General features: G+C 41.0%; 1 protein-coding gene across 1 annotated transcript in view; it reads right to left on the bottom strand.

Annotated features, from left to right (window-relative positions):
- The window catches only part of PLGRKT (plasminogen receptor with a C-terminal lysine), a 48,256-nt gene extending 27,896 nt beyond the window's left edge, over window positions 1–20,360 (bottom strand). Inside the window, exons 1-3 of the mRNA XM_019804253.2 lie at window positions 20,225–20,360; window positions 19,053–19,180; window positions 17,155–17,241 (exon numbers count right to left, since the gene is read on the bottom strand). Of these exons, the coding sequence (XP_019659812.1) occupies window positions 17,155–17,235 (81 nt within the window). The 5' untranslated portion in view covers window positions 17,236–17,241; window positions 19,053–19,180; window positions 20,225–20,360. The remainder of the gene's footprint in view (window positions 1–17,154; window positions 17,242–19,052; window positions 19,181–20,224) is intronic.
- Window positions 20,361–21,009: the final 649 nt, after the last annotated feature.

Genomic DNA, 21,009 nt, shown 5'->3' with positions numbered 1-21,009 from the left:
TATAACGCAACTAATGAAGCATCAAACTTTACATCAGAATCAGGGGATGTACTGTATGGTGATTAACATAATTTAATAAAATAAAATTAATTATAAAAAAAATAAATAAAAAAAAAATAAAATGTGTTCTTCAGAGACCGCTCTTCCCTGACCCCACATCCAGCCTTAGTTCATCATATTGTGTGTCTCAGTCTAACTTCTATTTCCTTGTGTGTCATCTCCATTAAAATGTAGACTTTGTAAGAGCAGTCATTTGGTTCAGTTTCACATCCCCATCAACTGAGATAGGTGTTCAATAAATATTTGTTGAATGACTAATGAATAAATGAATAAATAAAGGAAAGCATGAAGTAATGGCCAGCAATGTAGGGGGCTTTTGGGTATTTGCCTGTGGCGGGGGCAGGAGGAAGTGGAGTAACTGCAGACCATTGTCCAAGGTGCTCCCCTGAGGTTTACTGAATGAATGGGGTAAAAAGAGGGAATATTGGCTGACATTCATGTCAGCTGTACTCAGCACACCCGCTCAGGTTTGTAAACTTCTACCCCTAGTTCTGAGGCAGTTACTTGGTTACTTTTTTCTCCATCTGATTTCCTTGTATTTAAAGGGTAGGACTGTGAATATAGAATTCGAAGGGTGGCCTAGCTCACATCTGTGCAAATAAGAACTTTGTAGCAGAGGTACCAAAATTTGAGCAGATAGATTAAAGCTGAGCCTGGAACACATCTTCTGAAGGCATGCAGCAAGAGAGATAAGGATAGTCAGTGAATAAACGGCAAAATGGGAGCAGACAGGAATAAGGTCCCATCCAAATGTGAGGTTCTCTTTGTGACTATGTGAGCTGATAGGGCTCTAGTTGCATTCTCATTCCCTCTGCCAAAGGAGGAGCATCAGGGGAAAGCTCATCCTCCAGAAATGATTTGCTGCTCCAATTCAAGAGGACTGAGAAACCTAGGGCCTAGGCATGGAACTTTAGCTTGCCAGGGATACCCCTCCTCCCAGTCCCCCACCACCAGAAGTTATAGGCTCTTAATCACAAAAGCGATGTAGGCACTGAACGATAAGGACCACATCAAGTGATCCAATGGGAAAAGTTAATTCTGCTAAGTCAAGAAAGTGGCACAAGGCTTTGACTAAAGGAAGGGAGTAGTGATCTTCCCTCTTTATAGCAACATGGTTTGATTCTCTTTGGTGAAGTTCCTTTGGTGAACTTCCCTGTGATGAAGTTTCATTTTGAAGTGATTACTACTTAGATGCTCTAACTTCTCAGTTTGATAAAGCTATGAACATGCTAGCATTCTTTTCCATTGCACCCCACCCCATGGTAGAATGTGAGGGCCAAAAAGCAATTAGATGGGCCTTTGGGATCTTCTTACTAGAGAGGTCCACATCTGAAATGCCTTTGTTTACATTATAAATTTTAGGCAAAATTATATCATATTTAAATATATATGTGTATTTATTTATAGATATATATTTGTTTAAATATATATCTAAATGCACCCCCCCATATACGTGCATATGTACACAGAGAGATACAGAGACAGAGCACACATGTGAGCACACTAAATCATGTTAAGGTGTTTAATGGCAGTAGTTTTTTTGTATAACAGAAGACATAAAGTGGACAAAACCACTGCCATCTTCATTTTAACCTTACATTTCTTGCATGAACATTGGACATGAACATTGCATGTACAGCTTGATGAACATTGGTCATCCTTCCTTTTATCTATCATAGCAGGCAGGTCCCTCCTCCCCCTTTTCCTCATAGCTGTGCAGTCTGGATTTCCAGTTCTTGAAAATGACAGTTCTTGCAAAATAAAAGTTCTAATTGATGTTATTAAAGGGACATGCTAGAAAAGTGATACTTAGAAATGCATTAATTTTAACAGTTTTTTAAAAAATATCTAAATAGAATTTCCTTTGCCTTCAAGTTCATAAAGCCTTTAAACATGCATATATTTAAATGCTGAAAATATTTAATTAAAATATATATTCCCGATCAGCTTTTATGGTGGATTGATTTTTTATTATAATACATGTCTAAAAAAACCCTTACAAAGCCTGTGAGTAGATCAGCAGTTGTTAATGTTAAGGCCTATAGCAATGTTGTCAGTGTGTTTTTTGTTTGTCTTTGTATATTTTATATGTATAATATATAAATAATAATATATATAATATAAATATGTATAAATAATAATAAATATATATATATATTTGCAGAAAGATTTGTCAAGAGAGGAAAATCACCTATAATCACCCACTCCAGTATAATTTAAGCTTTGAAGCCTTCATGTTCAAATTTTCTTTAAAATAAATACAGCTTCAAATTAATATTTTTCCTTTTTGGTTCATAAGTGAAAATAAATATTTTATACTATATAATTTATCACCCAAACCATGTATAATGATTTAAAAATCAGGTGAAAATGTCCGTACACAACAAAAATTCAAATCCTGGGTGCTTGGGTGGGTCAGTCAGTTGAGCATCTGCCTTTGGCTCAGGTCATGATCCCCGGGGTCCTGGGATTGAACCCCATGTTGGCTCCCTGCTCAGTGGGAAATCTGCTTCTCCCTCTCCCTCTGCCTCTCCCCCTGCTCATGCTCTCTCTCTCTCCCTCTCAAATAGATAGATAAAATCTTTAAAAAAATTCAAATCCTAAATTTTATAATCCTATTCATGTAATAAATCCAAAATGTAATGGCCCACATGTTTCTAATTTATCATTGGTAAATACTTGAACTGAACCTAACCATAAACCGAAAACTAACATCATTAATTTGCCAAATAGATTCAAAGAGAACACAAAATTTTTCTTTACTGAAAATGATCCAACCATTTCTTTTTCCAAGAAAAGCACTATGTGAAATTATGAACCATTCCAGAACATACAAATACTATAAAATTACTCAATTTTGTCTCTTCTTCTCTGTGTCTTCATTGACCAACACAATGCCTGGCATACTGTTAGAGCTCAATAAACCCTAAAAAAATGAATATCAGACTATTCTCTTTGGCATTCTGTATTTTACATAAACATTAATAAGAAGCAAGTAGAAATGCCAACATGTTGATTACAGTGCTACATAGCAGTATAATATAATTATCACATATTTTTCCAAAAACACCTTGAAGCATTGCTTTGCAAATTTATACCTAAATTTAAGGACAAGTAGAAGTAGGGTACTGGGAGATTTCACCTTCAAAAACTCTAGAAATCAAGTTATATAGATCATAAAATAATTGGATTAGAATTTTTAAAATGTTTTGACTTTAAAACTTTATTTTTAGAAGGAAAGAAAATTTGCTGTTGCTGGCTTTAATTATATCACTGTGTTTGTGTTTGTGATTGATATGAATACCTATCATTTTCAAATACAAAAATCTAGTATTCTGTTATCCAACCTGCGCAATAGACATCACTATAAGCTCAAACGTGGAAATAAACAGGAGCTCAGCAAAAATCTAAAGTAATAATAATTTAAGCAATAAGGGGGTGCCTGGGTGGCTTAGTGGTTAAGCGTCTGCCTTCGGCTCAGGTCCTGATCCCAGGGTCCTGGGATTGGGTCCCCACATCGGGCTCCCTGCTCGGTGAGGAGCCTGCTTCTCCCTCTGCCTGCAGCTCCCCTGGTTTTTGTTTTTTGTTTTTTTAAGATTTTATTTATTTATTAAATGACAGAGAGAGAGACAGCCAGCGAGAGAGGGAACACAAGCAGGGGGCGTGGGAGAGGAAGAAGCAGGCTCCCAGCAGAAGAGCCTGATGCGGGGCTCAATCCCAGGACCCTGGGATCACACCCTGAGCCAAAGGCAGACGCTTAACGACTGAGCCACCCAGGTGCCCTGCAGCTCCCCCTGCTTGTGCTCTCTCTCTCTGACAAATAAATAAATAAAATCTTTAAGATAAATAAATAGTGTTTTTTTATAACCACTTGAATTTCTATGCTTTAGGCAGGACATGGATCTCCAGTTCCCCATGGTCTCCATTTCTCCCTATCTTACATAACCAGCCTTTTTATATACATTAATGACAGTGAAGTCATTCAAGTTTTCTTGTACTCAGCTGGTTTGGAGGGCATTGCACTCAATCTACACTTGTCAGAAGCATTGTTAGAGTTTAATGCATATTAATTTAAAAGTGTGTATTTTTAGTGTTCATAATAAATGCAGGTATCTTCTAAATGTTAGTTTTTCATAGAAAAACATAAACATACCCATTAGTTTGTTTGTATGGTGTCGATAGGCACCTTCATTAAATTCTTCTCACTTAAATTCATTTAAAGGAGAGACTGCACTGACTGCGGGCAGGGTTTAAGGTAACCACAAGGGACAGTGAAGCACCCAGGGGCGACAAATGGTTGACAGCCATTAACACTGAGGCTGGAAGGAGAAAAGGAAGGACACAGTGTTTACCAGAGCCCTGTGAGTCCTGGAGCTATGAAAGAGACAAAGCTTGAAATGAGCTGTGACTCTAGGAAACCACTGCCACCTCCAGGACCATATACCTAAATTCACTGTCTTCTCACCCTCCAGGCTCCTGCTGGTGCCTCCCACTGGCTGAGTCCAACCTGAAGCCAGAGAGCACGGGAGCCTGGGAGACGCACGGCTGAGGTTCACACCCCCCAGACACGGGCAGGGAAAGGCAGAGAATGGATCTAGTAGGGGCAGGAAGAGGGGATCAAACAGAATAATAAAGCAGTGACCTGATTTATATGAAATAAGATTTAATTGTGTAAGAAAGAATGTTTCCAGAGTTCTGGTTTAGATCAGATCCAAAGTCTTAGCAAGTACTGAAGATGGGCAACAAATTTTAAGTTACTTTTTAAAAAAATTTTAATAAAAAATTATGGTTATGTACAAATCAATATTAGTTGTAAAGTAAATGCTAAGTATTGGAATAGATGTCCAAATCTCTTGACAAGAAAAATTGGAAACAGGAAATAATTTTATTCAATGATTATAACAAAAGCATACTTTATTTTTAATTTTAGTAAGTTTTTAATTTTAATTCCAGTTTAGTTAACATATAGTATTATATTAGTTTCAAGTGTACAATATAGCGATTCAACAATTCTGTAATAAAAGCATACTTTAAATTGCTCTTACAGTCAATCAGATTTAAATACATGGCACTTAAGACAGGAACTATTGATGGCTGAGTAGTATTCCATTGTGTATACATACCACATCTTCTTTATCCATTCATCTATACTACTCAGCCATCAAAAAAAAAAAAAAAGAAATCTTGCCATTTGCAATGGCGTGGCTAGAACTAGAGGGTATTATGCTAAGCGAAGTAAGTCAATCAGGGAAAGACAATTATCATATGATCTCAGTCGTATGTGGAATTTAAGAAACAAAACAGAGGATCATAGGGGAAGAGAGGAAAAAAACCAAAATGAAATCAGAGAGAGAGACAAATCATAAGAGACTCTTATTCATAGGAAACAAACTGAGGGTTGCTGGAGGGGGCAGTAACTGGGTGATGGGCATTACGGAGGACATGCGATGTAATGAGCTCTGGGTATTGTATAAGACTGATGAATCACTGACCTCTACCTCTGAAACCAATAATACATTATATGTTAATTAATTGAATTTAAATATGAAAAAAAGAGGAAAAAAAAAGAAAGGAACTATTTTCCTCCCAATTACTCTGTTTCTTCAGGATAGTGCTTACTCATTACCTTCCTAAGTTTATGTCAATTCCTTTGCTGTATTTCACATACATCACAAATAAATTAGTATTTAGTGAACTAATTTTAAACTGGGATTTTTTTTTCTTTGTTCAGAAATTTCCTGGGGGGGGGGGAAGAATCCTAAAATATCATATGAGCAAAAAGAATGAACAAGAAGCCATTCCTCTTTTTTTTTTTTAAGATTTTATTTATTTATTTGACAGAGATATAGACAGCCAGAGAGAGAGGGAACACAAGCAGGGACAGTGGGAGAGGAAGAAGCAGACTCATAGCAGGGGAGCCTGATGTGGGGCTTGATCCCGTAACGCCGGGATCACGCCCTGAGCTGAAGGCAGACACTTAACGACTGCACCACCCAGGCACCCCAAGAAGCCATTCCTTTTTGTACTAAGGTGGCCACAGGAATATATTTAATTTTCTCTGGATCAGATTGCAGGAACCTTCAGGAATGACTTAGGTTCTGCCATTGGCTCTAGAAGGGACACCCGTAAATATCTCAGTGTCTTATGGCTGAGCATGCTCAGTGGGATCAGGAGTGCCTATGAGAGGTTATGGAGCTGACAGGCTAAATGATCTAGCCCCATTATCAGGATTGATTATTTAAAGTGCTAAACACTTACAAGGCAGAGGGGAAAGGGAACTAGAAAAGCATATGCCTGACTGCAGAGTTGAAGTTATAGAGAAGGGGAAAGATAAAAAAATGAATAAAAAATGGAGAATGAAATTAGAGATGGGATAAAAAATGAAGTAGTGACTGTGAGCACATAAGAGAGAGGAAAGTAGATAAATGAGAAAGAAGGGAACATTTTTGAGCATCTCCTCTACCATACTGGATAGTAGTTGGGTATCCTTCTCCCCATCATAGTGATGAAGCTGAGATTCAGAGAACCTACATCATTTATCCAAGGTCATAAAACAAGTAAGTGATGGAGCCAAGGTTGGCCCTACATGTGCCTGCCCCTAGTGCCTGTGATTTTCCCAGTGCATACAAGGAGAGTGAATCCACAGTCCTTAGCAGCCATATCCTGGCCTTAAATCCAGTAGGCAGCAGTCTGGGCTCAGTTTTCCTTTCTAGATTTCCAATTGTGCCATCGAAGTTCTGCCATTCTCTCTGTCTTCCTACTCTTCAGTCTTGCACATTTCAGAGTAAGAATGTCCTGCCATCATATGCACTGCTTACATAGTCCCTTGCCAAATAGGCAAGGAATTCAACTGAAAGATTATTTTTATAATAATTTACAGGAAATTTTGAAATTTAACTTAAATGCCTCTTTTTTTTTTTAAACAAAAAACCCACTTTGGTTTAGACTGTAATTCATTTATAAACTCCTGGAAGACATAAAAATAGACTCTAATAAGGGGGGGAAAATACTCTGTTCTTGGGTAGAATGACTCAACAGTTCTTCCTAAGTAAATTTATAAATGCATGCAGTCCTAATTTTAAAAAATCAACAAACTATTTTATAGAGTTGGACAAGTTGATACTAAAGTTTTATGAAAATGCAAATATGTAATAAACATTGAAAAAATAAACTACAAGGATATATTAGCTTAAGCAGGCATTAAAACATACTATAAAGCACCTAAAATTACAGTAGTGAGGTACTGGTACATGAATAGACAAATTGGCCACTGGAATAGCATGTCCAGAGACAGCGTTGAGTATATACAGAAGCTTAGCGAAGGTGAAATCTCAAATCACTGGGGGGGCAAGGGGTAAAGATGGACTTTTTTTTTCTTTCAAATTTTAGGATTGCTTATTCTAGCTCTGTGAAAAATGTTTTTGGTATTTTGATAGGGATTGCATTAAATGTGTGAATTGCTTTGGGGAGTATAGACATTTGAACAATATTGGTTCTTCCAATCCATGAGCATGGAATGTCTTTCCATTTCTTTGTGTCATCTTTAATTTCTTTCATCAGTGCAACTCAAAAACAAAAATAAAAACAACCCAATTTAAAAATAGGCAAAGGACTAGAATAGACATTTCTCCAAAGAAGATATATGAATGGCCAACAAATACATGAAAAAATATTATTAGTTATTAGGGAAATTCAAGTCAAAACCACAATGAGGGACACCTGGGTGGCTCAGTCAGTTAAGTGTCTGCCTTCTGCTCAGGTCATGATCCCCAGGTCCTGGAATTGAGTACTGATTGGGCTCCTTGCTCAGCGGGGAGCCTGCTTCTCCCTCTGCCTGCCACTCCCTCTGCTTGTGTGCTCTCTCTCTGACAAATAAATAAATAAAATCTTAAAAAAAGAGAGAGAGAGAGAAACAACTTCAAACCCACTAGAATGGGTAGAATGAAAAAAAAGGGGGGGGAGATAACATGTATTGGCAAAGATGTGGAAAAATAGTAACCGCCATACATTGTGATAAGAATGTAAAATGGTACAGCCATCATGGGAGGCATTTTTGTGGTTCCTCAATAAGTTAAACATAAAATTATGTGATCTAGCAATTCCACTCCTAGGTATATACTCAAAAGAACTGAAAATCAAGTGTTCAAATAAAAACTTAAAGGACTCATCATAGCAGCACTATTCACAATGGCCAAAAAATGGAAATCTTAATGTCATAAACTGATGAATGGACAAACAAAATGTGGTATATCTATACAATGGAATGTTATTTAGTCATAAATAGGAATGAATACTGATTCATGCCAGACACAAAAATACATTGTGTGATTCCATTTATATAAAATGTCCACAACAGGCAAATCCATATAGACAGAAAGCAGATGAATGGTTACCAGGGATTAGGGATGATGGGGATTGACTGCTTAATGGGCACGGGGTTTCCTTTTGATGAAAATGTTATGGAATTAAATAGTAGTGATGGTTGCACAACATTGTAAATGTCACTGAATTGTACACTTTAAGATGATGAATTTTATATTATGTGTGTTTTACTACAATAAAAATAAACCTCAGAAGAATGATTATGAGTAAGGGGCACAGGGAGGGTAGGAGCAGGTAGCAGGGATGGGGGCTGGACAGAAGTGAGTTTTAGAGGGTAAGTTGAAGACTCGTAAATGCAGGTTCCCCCACTGTTGGTGAGCTTGTGTTGACATGCTGCCTCTTTTCTTCAAGGCACTTTCTGGTCACTTCTCGTTCTGGAGCCAACTCCCACTTGCTCATCCTTCTACATACAGATAGAGTTGGCTGGTTTCCTCCCCTCTTCACTACCTGCTTTACATTTTGGGTTCCTTGTTGGAGCAAGACTCTCTACAAAGCAGACACTATACTCTCTTGCTTGCCTCAGAACATTAAGGCCTTCTTATTTCGAGATGTTGGTACAGATTTCACCTCAAAAAAACAGATGAGAGGGCATAAGAATGGCAGATTGTTGGGAATTATAGAAGTTTAAGCAATTTCAAAAAGTTCTCATAACAGTTATTTGTTGTTTTAATTTTTATATATTTGAAAAAGCCTGTATTGAGTACACACTATATTTTATGTTGTAGAAATAATCCTATCACAGCCTAGACTGCTATATAGACAAATTACTACAAACTTAGTAGCTTAAAACAACACAAATTACTATCTCTTACTTCTGGACATCAGAAGTCTGACACAGGTCTGAAATCAAGGTCTTGCAAGCTGCATTCCTTTCTGAGAGTCTAGGTGACAATGTGTTTCCTAGCATTTTCCAGTTTCTAGAGGTCACCTGCTTTCCTTGGCTGGGGGTTCTCTTCCTCCATCTTAAAAGCCAGCAACATCACCTCTCTCTCCCTCTTTTTTAAAAAGATTTATTTCATTTATTTTTTAGAGAGAGAAGGAGAGAGAGTGAGAGTGGGGGGAGGGGCAGAGGGAGAGCAAAGAGAAGATGCTCAAGCAGACTCCCCACTGAGCATGGAGCCTGACACAGGGCTTGATCCCAGGACCCCAAGGTCATGACCTGAGCAGAAACCAAGAGTCAGCCCCTTAACCAACAGAGCCACCAGGCACCCCTCTCTCTTAAAAAAAAAAAAAAACAAAAAAACTCCAGGGACACCTGGGTGCCTCAGCCAAGTGGCCAACTCTTGATCTGAGCTCAGGCTCCTTCTCAGGGTTGTGAGTTCAAGCCCTGCGTTGCGCTCCATGTTGGGCGTGCAGCCTACTTAAAAAAAATTTTTTTTAGCTCTAATATACTTAACATACGGTGTTATATTAGTTTCAGGTGTACAGTATAGTGATTCAACAGTTCTATACGTTACTCAGTGTTCATCATAAGTGTATCTTAATCCCTTTCACCTAATTCACCCATCCCCACAACCTCCCCTCTGGTAACCCTCAGTTTGTTCTCTATAGTGAAGAGCCTGTTTTTTGTTGTTGTTTCTCTTTTTTTTTTATTTGCTCATTTGTTTTGTTTCTTGAATTACACATATGAGTGAAATCATATGGTATCTCTCTCTCTCGCTCTTTTTAAAAGATTTAATTTATTTATTGGACAGAGAGAGACCAGCGAAAGAGGGAACGCCAGCAGGGGGAGTGAGAGAGGGAGAAGCAGGCCTCCCGCCGAGCAGGGAGCGGGGCTAGATCCCAGGACCCAGGGATCATGACCTGAGCCGAAGGCAGACGCATAACGACTGAGCCACTGAAGCGCCCCTATATCTCTTTTTTGTCTTTACCTTTACACTTTTAGGAATTTGTGTGTTTAGATTGGGTCCACACGGATAATAATCAAGGATAATTTTCCCATCTCAAGGTCTGCTCCCTTAATCACGTCTGCAAGGTTCATTTTGCCACATGAGGTTACATATTCACAAGTTCCAGGGATTAGGGTGTGGATATCTTTAGGGGGCCAGTGTTCTGCTGGTTATTGCAGCATAACTCATCCTCTTCCCACCAAACTAAATGAGAAGTTCCTTGAATACAGAGCCTGTACCTTATATATTTCTGAGTCCTGCTTAGCATATAGCACATTATTTTGTAATATTAAATAACTGTATTTTTTTGGTTTATAACTATACCTCATTTCCTTAACACCAAACTCTAACAATAGACATACAGTTCAAAGGATGGCTTTCATGTAGTTTTTAAATCTTTAGTTTGTTGCCTATACACAGTAAACAGCAAATAGGCTACTGACTCATCTTTACATGGACCGTATCTGCTTTGCCTACATAGCACTAGAGCATGGCGTGGACCTATGGAATCTTCCTTCATTCTTTCTGCTTTCTACTTCCAGTTTCCATCCTATTGTTTAACATCAAAGTGCTTTACTGGCCACTCAGGTGATATAAAATTAGTTTAGGTATGCCATCTAATGGCATTTTAAGGAAGTATTCATTTTTTTTAAAAGATTTTATTTTTTTTTTGAAGAGATAGAGACAGCCAGCGAGAGAGGGAACAAAAGCAGGGGGAGTGGGAGAGGAAGAAGCAGGCTCATAGCGGAGGAGCGATGTGGGGCTCGATCCCATAACGCTGGGATCACGCCCTGAGCCGAAGGCAGACGCTTTAACTGCTGTGCCACCCAGGCGCCCCGGAAGTATTCATTTTTATCTGAGTGATCCTTAGATTACTGAGTATAGCCATCCATCTACCATCCACAGTAACAGAGGCTAAACAAAGCAATGGGAAACTGAAGTTTGCTGATGATCTGAAAACATCTTTATAACTAGTAGTGTAAAACCCCTCCAGCCCAACTTGAACCAAAGTTGTTCATAAAAAAAACTCTCTGATTTGAACTTTTATAAATTTTTATTGATCAGACTCCAGTGACATGATTAGCTTACTTAAATTGAGAACTTATTTGGTTTCATCTTCAATATGCATTATATTAAATCCCTGCCAATCATTAGTTATAATTATGTAGCATCATAGAAAAAGAAAAGGCAGAGGTCTCAAGCTAGGCTGTGTGTTACTGTCCCCTGGAGAGCTTAGAACAATAAGAACATGCCTGGCCATGAAGAGATCTAACTGGTCTGGATGGGACTAAATATCCCAAGGCCCCTGGGTGAATAGAATGTACATCCATTTAGGATCCTGGACACTGGTATGAGATATAGCTGAATATCTAATTCTGGTCCTTTTCCCTGAATGACAAAAAAAAAAAAAAAAGAAAAGAAAAGAAAAATCCAATAATATGGGATTATTGAATTATGGTTTTTCTTTTTTTACCAAAAAAAAAAAAAAAAAAGGTAGAACTAAGAAAAAAACCACTGGGAAAATGATTCTAGTCATTAGGCTTTTCTTTAATAAAAGTTTTGCTTTATTTCTTCTATTTACCCTTTTATTGAGATGCCCTTAAATAGGAAAAGAGCCAAAAGACATGTTATCATGAGCTAAAGGCATTAGTGCCTATGGTGTTTCAACTGGGGTTTTAAAAAATCTTTTGAAGAACTTGCAAAGACATGTAATCTTCTGCTCCATTGGCTCATTCTTTACATTTGCTGAGTCCTGCTCAGTCCCAGGGGCTCTGGGATATGAGGTCAATTCCAGGCCAGCTTTAGCTGTTGGTTCACTCAACATGTAGGATGGAACCTACCTGTGGGTAGCTTCAGGGGTATTCTGATCATTGGTGCTCATTTTATTACGCTTCATAACTTATATTATAAATATACTCTCCAGTATATATCAAATGTTTTGTGATGCTTTTTTTTCAATAAAAGAATAGCTCTAAACCCTAGGAATGATGTTAGAAGTTTAATTCCTTTAAACGGGGAACATTTTGAGGACCCACCTGACCTTCCAAAATTTCTACTGATTATGTTTCTCTCTAGGCTGTCCCAGCTATGATCAGAACTTAAGTAGCTTTGAGGGGCGCCTGGGTGGCACAGCGGTTAAGCGTCTGCCTTCGGCTCAGGGCGTGATCCCGGCGTTATGGGATCAAGCCCCACGTCAGGCTCCTCTGCTATGAGCCTGCTTCTTCCTCTCCCTCTCCCCCTGCGTGTGTTCCCTCTCTCGCTGGCTGTCTCTATCTCTGTCGAATAAATAAATAAAAAAATCTTTAAAAAAAAAAAAAGAACTTAAGTAGCTTTGGGGTTGGAAAGCTGCTTGAGTCATGTTAATCTCTATTCTCTTTGTCATCTTTCCTTAAAATTAGAAGATAATCAACAAGGAAAAACTAATCTTCTTAACCAAACATATGTTGGGAGAATCAATCTGCATGGGCCATGAGCATTCCTGTACTTTTTACTGGGTAGGCCGAGGATACAGGCTCTGACTGCTGTTTACATGGGCCATTTCTCAGGGTTGTGTTTGCAATAAGGATTCCTGAGAGATGAAGTAACATGTCTAACCTAAGGGCAGCCTTGCTGACCACACATGGTAGAAGTAGTAGACCCCACAGTCTTCTGATCCTCAGTTATACCACAAACCATTATATCCACCTCTGCGTCCAGTTACGTCTGCCTCCACGCCGTCCATGAGACGTGGGATACATATAAAGCATCTCATGCTTGTAATAAACATACTTGTGCTGCTTGCTGCATTGTAACAAGTCTTCCTCATTGTTCTGAGTATCGGCGGAGCAGCAACAGACTAAATTGTTAACTTGTGAGTTGGGTAAACTCCCATACCTTTCACAGAGCCTGCCAGTTTGAGTGACAAGGAAGAGATACTGATAGAGACATGGCGTTCTGAAAGAGAGAGGACAAGGGCCCTCGTTGGTTGGGTTATCGGATATGAAAAGACTCTCTGAGATTGGTTGGAAATAGTCTCATCCAGGTGGTAGTTAGAGTGGGAAGGCAGAGGAAGGGTCTCTCACTGTTCAGTGTGTTAAATGGGGCTGAACAACAAAAGGTAGAATCCAAATAAGCTGCCCTGGTGGTGCGGTGATTGTGGCATGTGGTGTGGGAGAGGGAAAGGGTGTCATCAAGAAGATGGGGCAGCCAAATCCCACAGCCCAGCCAAAAGACAGGCAATGTGGCTATGGCTGAAGGGAGGCCCCTTGAAATGGAGAATAAATGCAAAGCCTTGCTCACTGGCACTCAGCTACTCTTTCCCTCCAACTTCAGCTGCTTTAGGGAGGAAGGTTGGGTGTGCTGAGGAACTTCAGAGAGGAGAGAGGAGGAACTCAAATGGTTTTGGCTCTGTTGGATACAGGTGCCCAAGTACACTTGGTCCCATGTGGGGAGGGTGAACTCAACAGCAGGATGGCCCAAAGAGCTGAGGATGCAGAGCAGAGCAGTGACACCAGTAGAGGCTAGAAGAATGATGCCCCTGACCACCAGTGTCCTCCAGAAGCCAGGGGTGTGCAGGCGAGGAAGCAGCACCAATTCTGGAACAAGGAGCCAAAGGGCAAAAAGCTGTCCTTGTCCCTTTGCACTCTCCAGTGTCCCCCAGCTATGAGACAGTATAGTCTCCTTAACTACAAAGATAACCCCTGCTATGACAACTATTTAACTCCCATGTTAAATTCTTTGGTCTGTGTTCCCATAGGAAAAAAAAAAAAAGCACTGGAATTCAACTGGTAAGAGTTTGAGCAACGTTTCCAGTAAGGAAGGGAAATGAAAGTGATCCTTGAGCTGATTCAGGATACTGCACTTATGTCCCCTGCATATAAATGTGTAATGAAATTTATGTGTTACGTGTTTATGTTGTAAATATTCATAGCGATAAGGAGACACTCTCTCATTCAGGGATTCCCTGACCCCTTCCAGGCGGTCTATTAGAAGCAATACAGAATCCCAAGGAGAAGAAGAGAAAATCACAGCCAATCTCCAGAAAGGCTGTTGCCTATACAGCATCACCACCTGCAAACACAGGCACCACAGGCCTCCTGTATTAGTTTCCTGGGGCTGCTATACCAAAGTACACCACAAATTCGGTGGCTTAACAGAAATTTAATGTCTGTATTCCAGAGGCTGGAAGTCCAAAATTAAGGTGTCAGCAGGGTTGGTTCCTTTCCAGGGCTATGTGCTAGGATCTGTTCCACAGCTCTCTCCTTGGCTCATAAATAGCTGACCTCATAGTCACATGCATTCTCTCTGTAGGGATGCCTCTGTGTCCAAATTTCCCGATTTTAAGTGGACAGCGTCATATATTGGATTAGGGCCCATCCTAATGACTTCATTTTAACATGATTGACTCTGTAAAGACTCTCTCTTTCCAAATACATCACATTATGAGATAGTAGGGGTTAGAACTTTAACATATGAATTGTGGGGAAGACATACAGTTCAACCCATAGCATATTCCTTTCAAAAAACGGGGGAAGCTATTCACTACTACTCAGCTCTTGTTAAAAATGAGTATCTGACCCATGGCGGCTTGTGACTCTCAGGCCTCATGGGTCAACTAGGACATGACAATTACAAGGAAGGGGACTGTTTGCTGGTCAAATAAAAATGAATTTGAGGGTATGACTGGCCTGGCCCTACTGTCATCTCAGTTTTATATAAAGGAGTAGTAGCTACCCCTTTGGGAAAATCTTCATCTCCTACTCTGCCACATGAAGTACTGCTACTGGCTTAATAGGGCCCTTGGATTCACAGAGATTCTCCTAAATGCATGGGCCTGGTTTACCTCTGGTTTACCTAAGCTGAAAACTGATGGTGCTGATAGTGTTCCTGCTGGTTGAATTCAGCACTAGCTATGGTGGTCACTGGGATCAGTGAGCAGAAGACAAGGCTGTTCTCAAAGCTCTGGTCAGCTAGGCTGAGGGGCACGTTGTTGGGAAGGGCAACTGTCTATGGGCCCTGAATGTCTCCACACATTCTTGCCAAGAAGGCCAAGAATACCAGGCCCAGACTGTTCTTCATTCAGGCCATTTCTCTGGGTTGTGTTTACACCAAACGACCTTGAGGAATAAGGTCAAGTCCTTCCCCAACTTTTCTGGCTCTCTGATCACTGTTAAAGCAATAGATTCCCCAAGCCCAGTGTTCCCCAAATGTGCCATAAACCCACTGAGTGCACAGTACCCATTTAAGTCTATCTTTGTCACGTGAGACTTGAGGGGCATGGGGATACTCGTGCCAGCCTCATGCTCATGTTGCTTACTGTGCTGTGAGTAATGAAGTCATTTGTCTCTGACGAAGTGTCTCCTGTATTCTGCCAGCGTCCATGAAATAGTAACAGGCTTATTCGCTAGCTTGTGAGTGGGATAAAATCCCAGACCTTCACATATCCTGACTTCACTGATGTAAAAGTCTGTAGTTTCCAAAGGTCTTGAACAAGGACTCTCTGGGTATATGACATTCTTGTCTGGTTTGTATGCCCAATGTTTGGTCTCCCCTAGGTCGCTCTGCTCTGTTACAACAATTCAGTTTCCATTCTTTAAATTGTTCCATTCTCCCAAAAGAAACTGTTATCCTGCACAAGACACTTTTAATAGCAGTAGTAATAGTAGCAACAACTAATACTTTTAAAGTGAAAGACACTACTCTGAAAGACTTGAGGCATTGTTCTCTATACTCTCTACACACTACCATTATTACTCCTCAAAACAACCCTCTGAAGGGGATACTGTCACCTCCAGTTGACAGACTGGGAGGCTGAGGCACATATCGTACTGCTAGTCAGGAGTAGAGATGGGATTCAAACCTAGTTGGTCTGGTTTTAGTCCTTACTTTTAATCAGTCGCCGTATCGCCTCACAGTAGGATCTTCTACTCCCAGGGCCATAACGAACCCCAAAGGCCAAGAGATCTTCATTTGAAATCTTAGGAAAATAATTTTAGTCAAACTGTTTTAGTCAAATTGATTACGACATCCAACAATTTAAAATCCTTTTTGACAACCTATAGTAGGCAATTAGATAATCTTCTACTTTGATCTTTTCTATCCAGCCTATATATAAATCTAGTGTTAAGTTTTCACACCGTATATTAATTTCCTATTGTTGCTATAACAAATTATCAACTTTAGTGGCTTAACACAACATAAATTTATTATCTTATATTTCTGGAGTCAGAAATCCGAAGTGGGCTGGTGGGACTGTGTTCCCTCTGAGCTCTAGAAGAGAATCCATATCCTTTCCTTCTCCGGCTTCTAGAGGCTACCTGAATTCCTTTGCCCTTCACTCTGTCTTCAAAGTCAGCAGTGTAGCATCTTCAAATTTCTCTTTTGCTTTGACTTTGACCCTCTTGCCTCCCTCTATCCCTTATAAGGACATTTGTGATTACATTGAGCCCATCCAGATAATCCAGGTTAACCCAGGATCTTCCCTATCACAAACTCTTTACCTTAATCACATTGCAAGGTCCCTTCTGCTATGTAAGGCAACATGTTCACAGGGGATTAGGATGCAGATACTGGGTGAGGGTAGGGGCATCATTCTACCTACCATACACTCTAAGCAGTTATGTCTTACTTCAGTATGGAAATTTTTACACAAGTATCTCAACTGGAGATCTAAGCACACCCATTCACCAGAGAAAATTAATAATGCATTTCATCTTGATTCTGAGGATGGAGCCCCAAGAACATTTTACCTTTTGGGGTCAAAGAGAACAGTACTGCTGGGGTACATGTTGTAGAAACTTTAATCACTGTAACAACATAAAAGCTTAATTATTTGAAAATGTACCTGGAGTCGAGCATTCATAAGCATAAACTCCTGTTGGTTTTTCATGTTTTCACTCATAGATTTTGAGAATATAAACCCCATCTTGACCTAAAATGTGAAAAAGCAAAGAGGCTTAAAACAATATATTCTACATATATCCTCATATGCTCTGCTTTGGGCTACCATAAGCTTATAACAATGTAAAAAAAAAAAAAAAAAGACAAATTTCCCGGGAACATGGTGTAGATTATAGTCCTTGGTTCTAACTAGCTGTCTGATCTTGGGCAAACTTAACCAGCCCACCCAACATTTGCTCACCTAAGACCAGGGGCTAAACTTATATGACTTTTAAAATCTTCTCCTGCTCTGTAGGTATATAGCTCCATGTTTCCTGATTTTTCTTCCCACTGTAAATCTTGAAGAAATGAATGCTTACAAGCAAAGAGACCACTCTCTTTTCTATGAGGGACAGGGTGGATACCACCTATCCTCTTACCTTCTGTACAGCTGGATGACAGAAACTTTGTTTCTGAGAAGGGGTGATTCAGAAGATGCATTGTACACCTGAAGGACAGATTTCCCTGTGCTCCTTGCATTTGTGTTTTAGGAAGTTTTAGGTGTCTCAAGGTCACTATGTCAATACTCTTCCTGTAATCTCCACCTCTCTCCTATATTACCCCTTATTCTGTCATTCACTGCTGATATCCCTTGGCCATCCTCTTCCAGCTTCCACCTTTGTTCTCTTCAGGATACTACTGAAGTTCTCAAGAGGGGAAAAACAAAATGATACTTAAATGTTCTGGGAAAAGCAATTTTTAAATGAATACATGGCATTGCCTATCTTATTTATGTTACTCAAGAAGTTCTTAAGTGAGCCATCACTTCTACGGGGCCCAAATTCAATTTTTTGTTCTTAATCCAATCGGGTAGATACAGAAGGCCTTCAATGAGTTATTAATTTTACTTTCAAAAGACTGCAAAACTCAGGGAAGTTACAACTGCTCTATTCTCAATAATATTGCTGATCCCCTTTGGTAGTCTACTGAGAAGGGTTGTGAACCTCAGGTCAAATTGGTCAGTCTCAATGCTTTCTACCCAGAATTCACACTCTTCTTTGAGAAACCCATAAGAGCTTCTATTTTCCATATCCTCATGAGGAAGTAGCTAACTGGGGAGAAGATATGGGGGGAGGGAGGGCATTTCATGCCAGGTAGGTAGAATGGGTTATCTTTGCTAATTAGGCTCCAAGTGAATGGGAACTGCTAGCCAGCCTTCAGTGGCTTCCCTGTATTCTGGTCAAAGATGCATCCTTGAATTATAGGGACCTCTGATCCAGAGTCAGCCTCAGTGCTGGACAAAGGAGGCTGAACTGTAGCGAAGAGGCAGGTCATGAGGTTTCCCTGTCCCTGTGCCACTGTCCCACTCCATCCTCTGTCCAGAGTTAGAGGCCACCCCATGAGGACAGGGAGACCTTACAGAAGTTCTCGCCTTTCTGCAGACTTTGACACCCCCAAGTCAGCTGTCTCCAACAGAAGACCAGACTTGCTTGAAGGAAGGAGCAATATATTTTCCATCTAGGCAGTCCCCATAATGTCTTTTTCCCACAAATGTTTGCATAGAGCATGACTGGTACAAGAGAAACCTAGCTCAGGTCACTTGCCATTCCTTATTTTTTTTCTGTACATAGGAGTAAATGACTGAATTTTTACATATGCTGCAAATGTTTATAAAGAAAACAACTGTCCTCTAATGCCATTCCTACACACACACACAGACACATACACCATATATCACAGAACTGTGTCTGTTACAGTGCCCCTGTTTATAACGGGGTGGGACCTCTCCTGAAGTGGAGAGATAGTCCTCATGTCAGCCATCTAGGGAAGAGAAAACTATCTGGAAGGTTAGGGTGGGCTTACCTGTTTTTGGACCTCAGTTTCTTGGGTCTGGATGGTAGTTTGGATGTGTTAGAGAACGCTCCCAAGAGTTAAAGGTAAAATCCTAGCAGGATGAAGAACTTCCCCGCATTCCTCAATGGAAACCACACCTGAAAATGAGTGTACAACACTTTGTGAACTATGCCCTGGGGTCAGTAGTGTCAACTTCCCTCTCCTTCCCCATCCTAACCAAGCCATTTTCCAAAGTCTAGGACATTCCTTAGGATGGCCAGAATGCTCTCAGCTTTCTCTCTCCGAAATCAAGAGTGATCTTGCAATAGGGATAATTTCGAATTCACTCAATTGAATAAGTCTTTGAAAAATTCCAGCACTTAATCACTGGTGACAAATGTGTTGCTACTTAAAACTAAAAAGTGCATCTCAGAGGGCTGAGAATGCTGATTTGGTCCCTTCTGCCTTCATTTCTCCTTTGATTACTCCTGAGACCTTAGAAAGCGCTCTTTAATGCTCCAGCCCCTTTCAGCTGTGCTGTAGTTTACAATAGGAAGGGGTATTTCTGAGGACTGCAGTGGCTGCAAGCTCCAGGCAGCCTTCCTCCAGTCACCCCGGGAACTAGGATTTGATTTTACTTAGAGAGAGAGAGGGACAGGGAGATAAGTTCATGACCCATTACCTCTTGTCATCCAAATGTCTGTGCTGATTCATTTCCTGATCAAATGACACATTACTTACATGTATGACTGGTGGCATAATTACAATCGGTTTCTGGTCTTTTTTACGTTTCATTCAAACTGGGCCACTTCCCCTGCGTATTCCAGCCAAGAACCAACCCACAGCTTCCGGGAGGTTTTCCCTAATGTAGACCCAATTGTTGCAACTTGGGTATTTCCTGCAGTCGTGAGCTTATTTCCATTAATAATGATCTGCCTACTTTCCCCAACTCGGTTACATCCATACGGGAAGGGCCAGGAGTCTTTGCGAGGAGAACCGGCTCTTCGGAAGCGAGGTTGGAGATACCGGTCAGCACCGGGGACGGGAGGAGAGCCAACTGAGGGTGCTCCCGAGGAGCGGGCGCACCGCGGCCCAGCATGCGCGGGGCTCGGGAGCCCTCGCGGGCAGCGGCGGCCCGGCGGCCCGAGCCCCCCACCCTCCCAGCCTTTTGCCCGCGGGCCTTCCGGCAGGCGCTCACTCACTGGACAGCGGGCGGCGGTGGTGCAGAGACCGTACTCGGTGCAGAGGCCTGCAGGCCCCGGGGTTCCCCTTGACCGCGACTGGACCGGGACTGCCCGGCAGAGCCTCAGGATTGGATGGCCTGGACAGTGACTCCGAAACTCGACCAATCAGCGCGCTTGCTTCCTTAAAGGAGCCGCTTGCCTGACTGAGGCCTGGTGTGCGCTTTCCCCACAGGGGTCGGGACTTCAGAGACAAATTCAAACTAAGAGCGGCTCAGCTGTCAGATTTTGAGGGGACGAAGAGGAAGCAGAATGAAAATCTCACCTAAAGGCCTCAGTGAGGTCCCTCAGTTACCCACGCATGTGAGAAATGCATGCTCCTACACCGAGCTAAGCCTCTACAGAGTTTGAGAGCCACCTCACTGGTATTCTCCAGAAACGGTGTCAACCACCACTGTTGGGTCGGCTTTCCAGAAGAGAACGTGTCTCATGAGAGGTTGTCACTTAAACAGATAATCCACAGTTGCACACATCTTTTAAAAATTGAAGTCTAGTTGACACACAATGTTACATTAGTGTCAAGTGTACAACATAGTGATCTGACAAGTCTATACCTTATGCGATGCTCACCCCAAGTGTGGCTGCCGTCTGTTACCACACAGCCTGACTACAGTACCAGTGACCATGTTCCCTGGCTGTACCTTTCATACCCGTGACTTACTCATTCCATCATTGGAAGCCTGTACCTCCCACTCCCCTTCACCCTTTTTGCTCATCCCCTTACACACCCCCCCCAATCTGGCAAC

Source organism: Ailuropoda melanoleuca, chromosome 17 (assembly GCF_002007445.2).
Source record: "Ailuropoda melanoleuca isolate Jingjing chromosome 17, ASM200744v2, whole genome shotgun sequence".
NCBI classification, from domain to species: Eukaryota; Metazoa; Chordata; class Mammalia; order Carnivora; family Ursidae; genus Ailuropoda; species Ailuropoda melanoleuca.
This window is presented reverse-complemented; position numbering and strand designations above follow the sequence as displayed.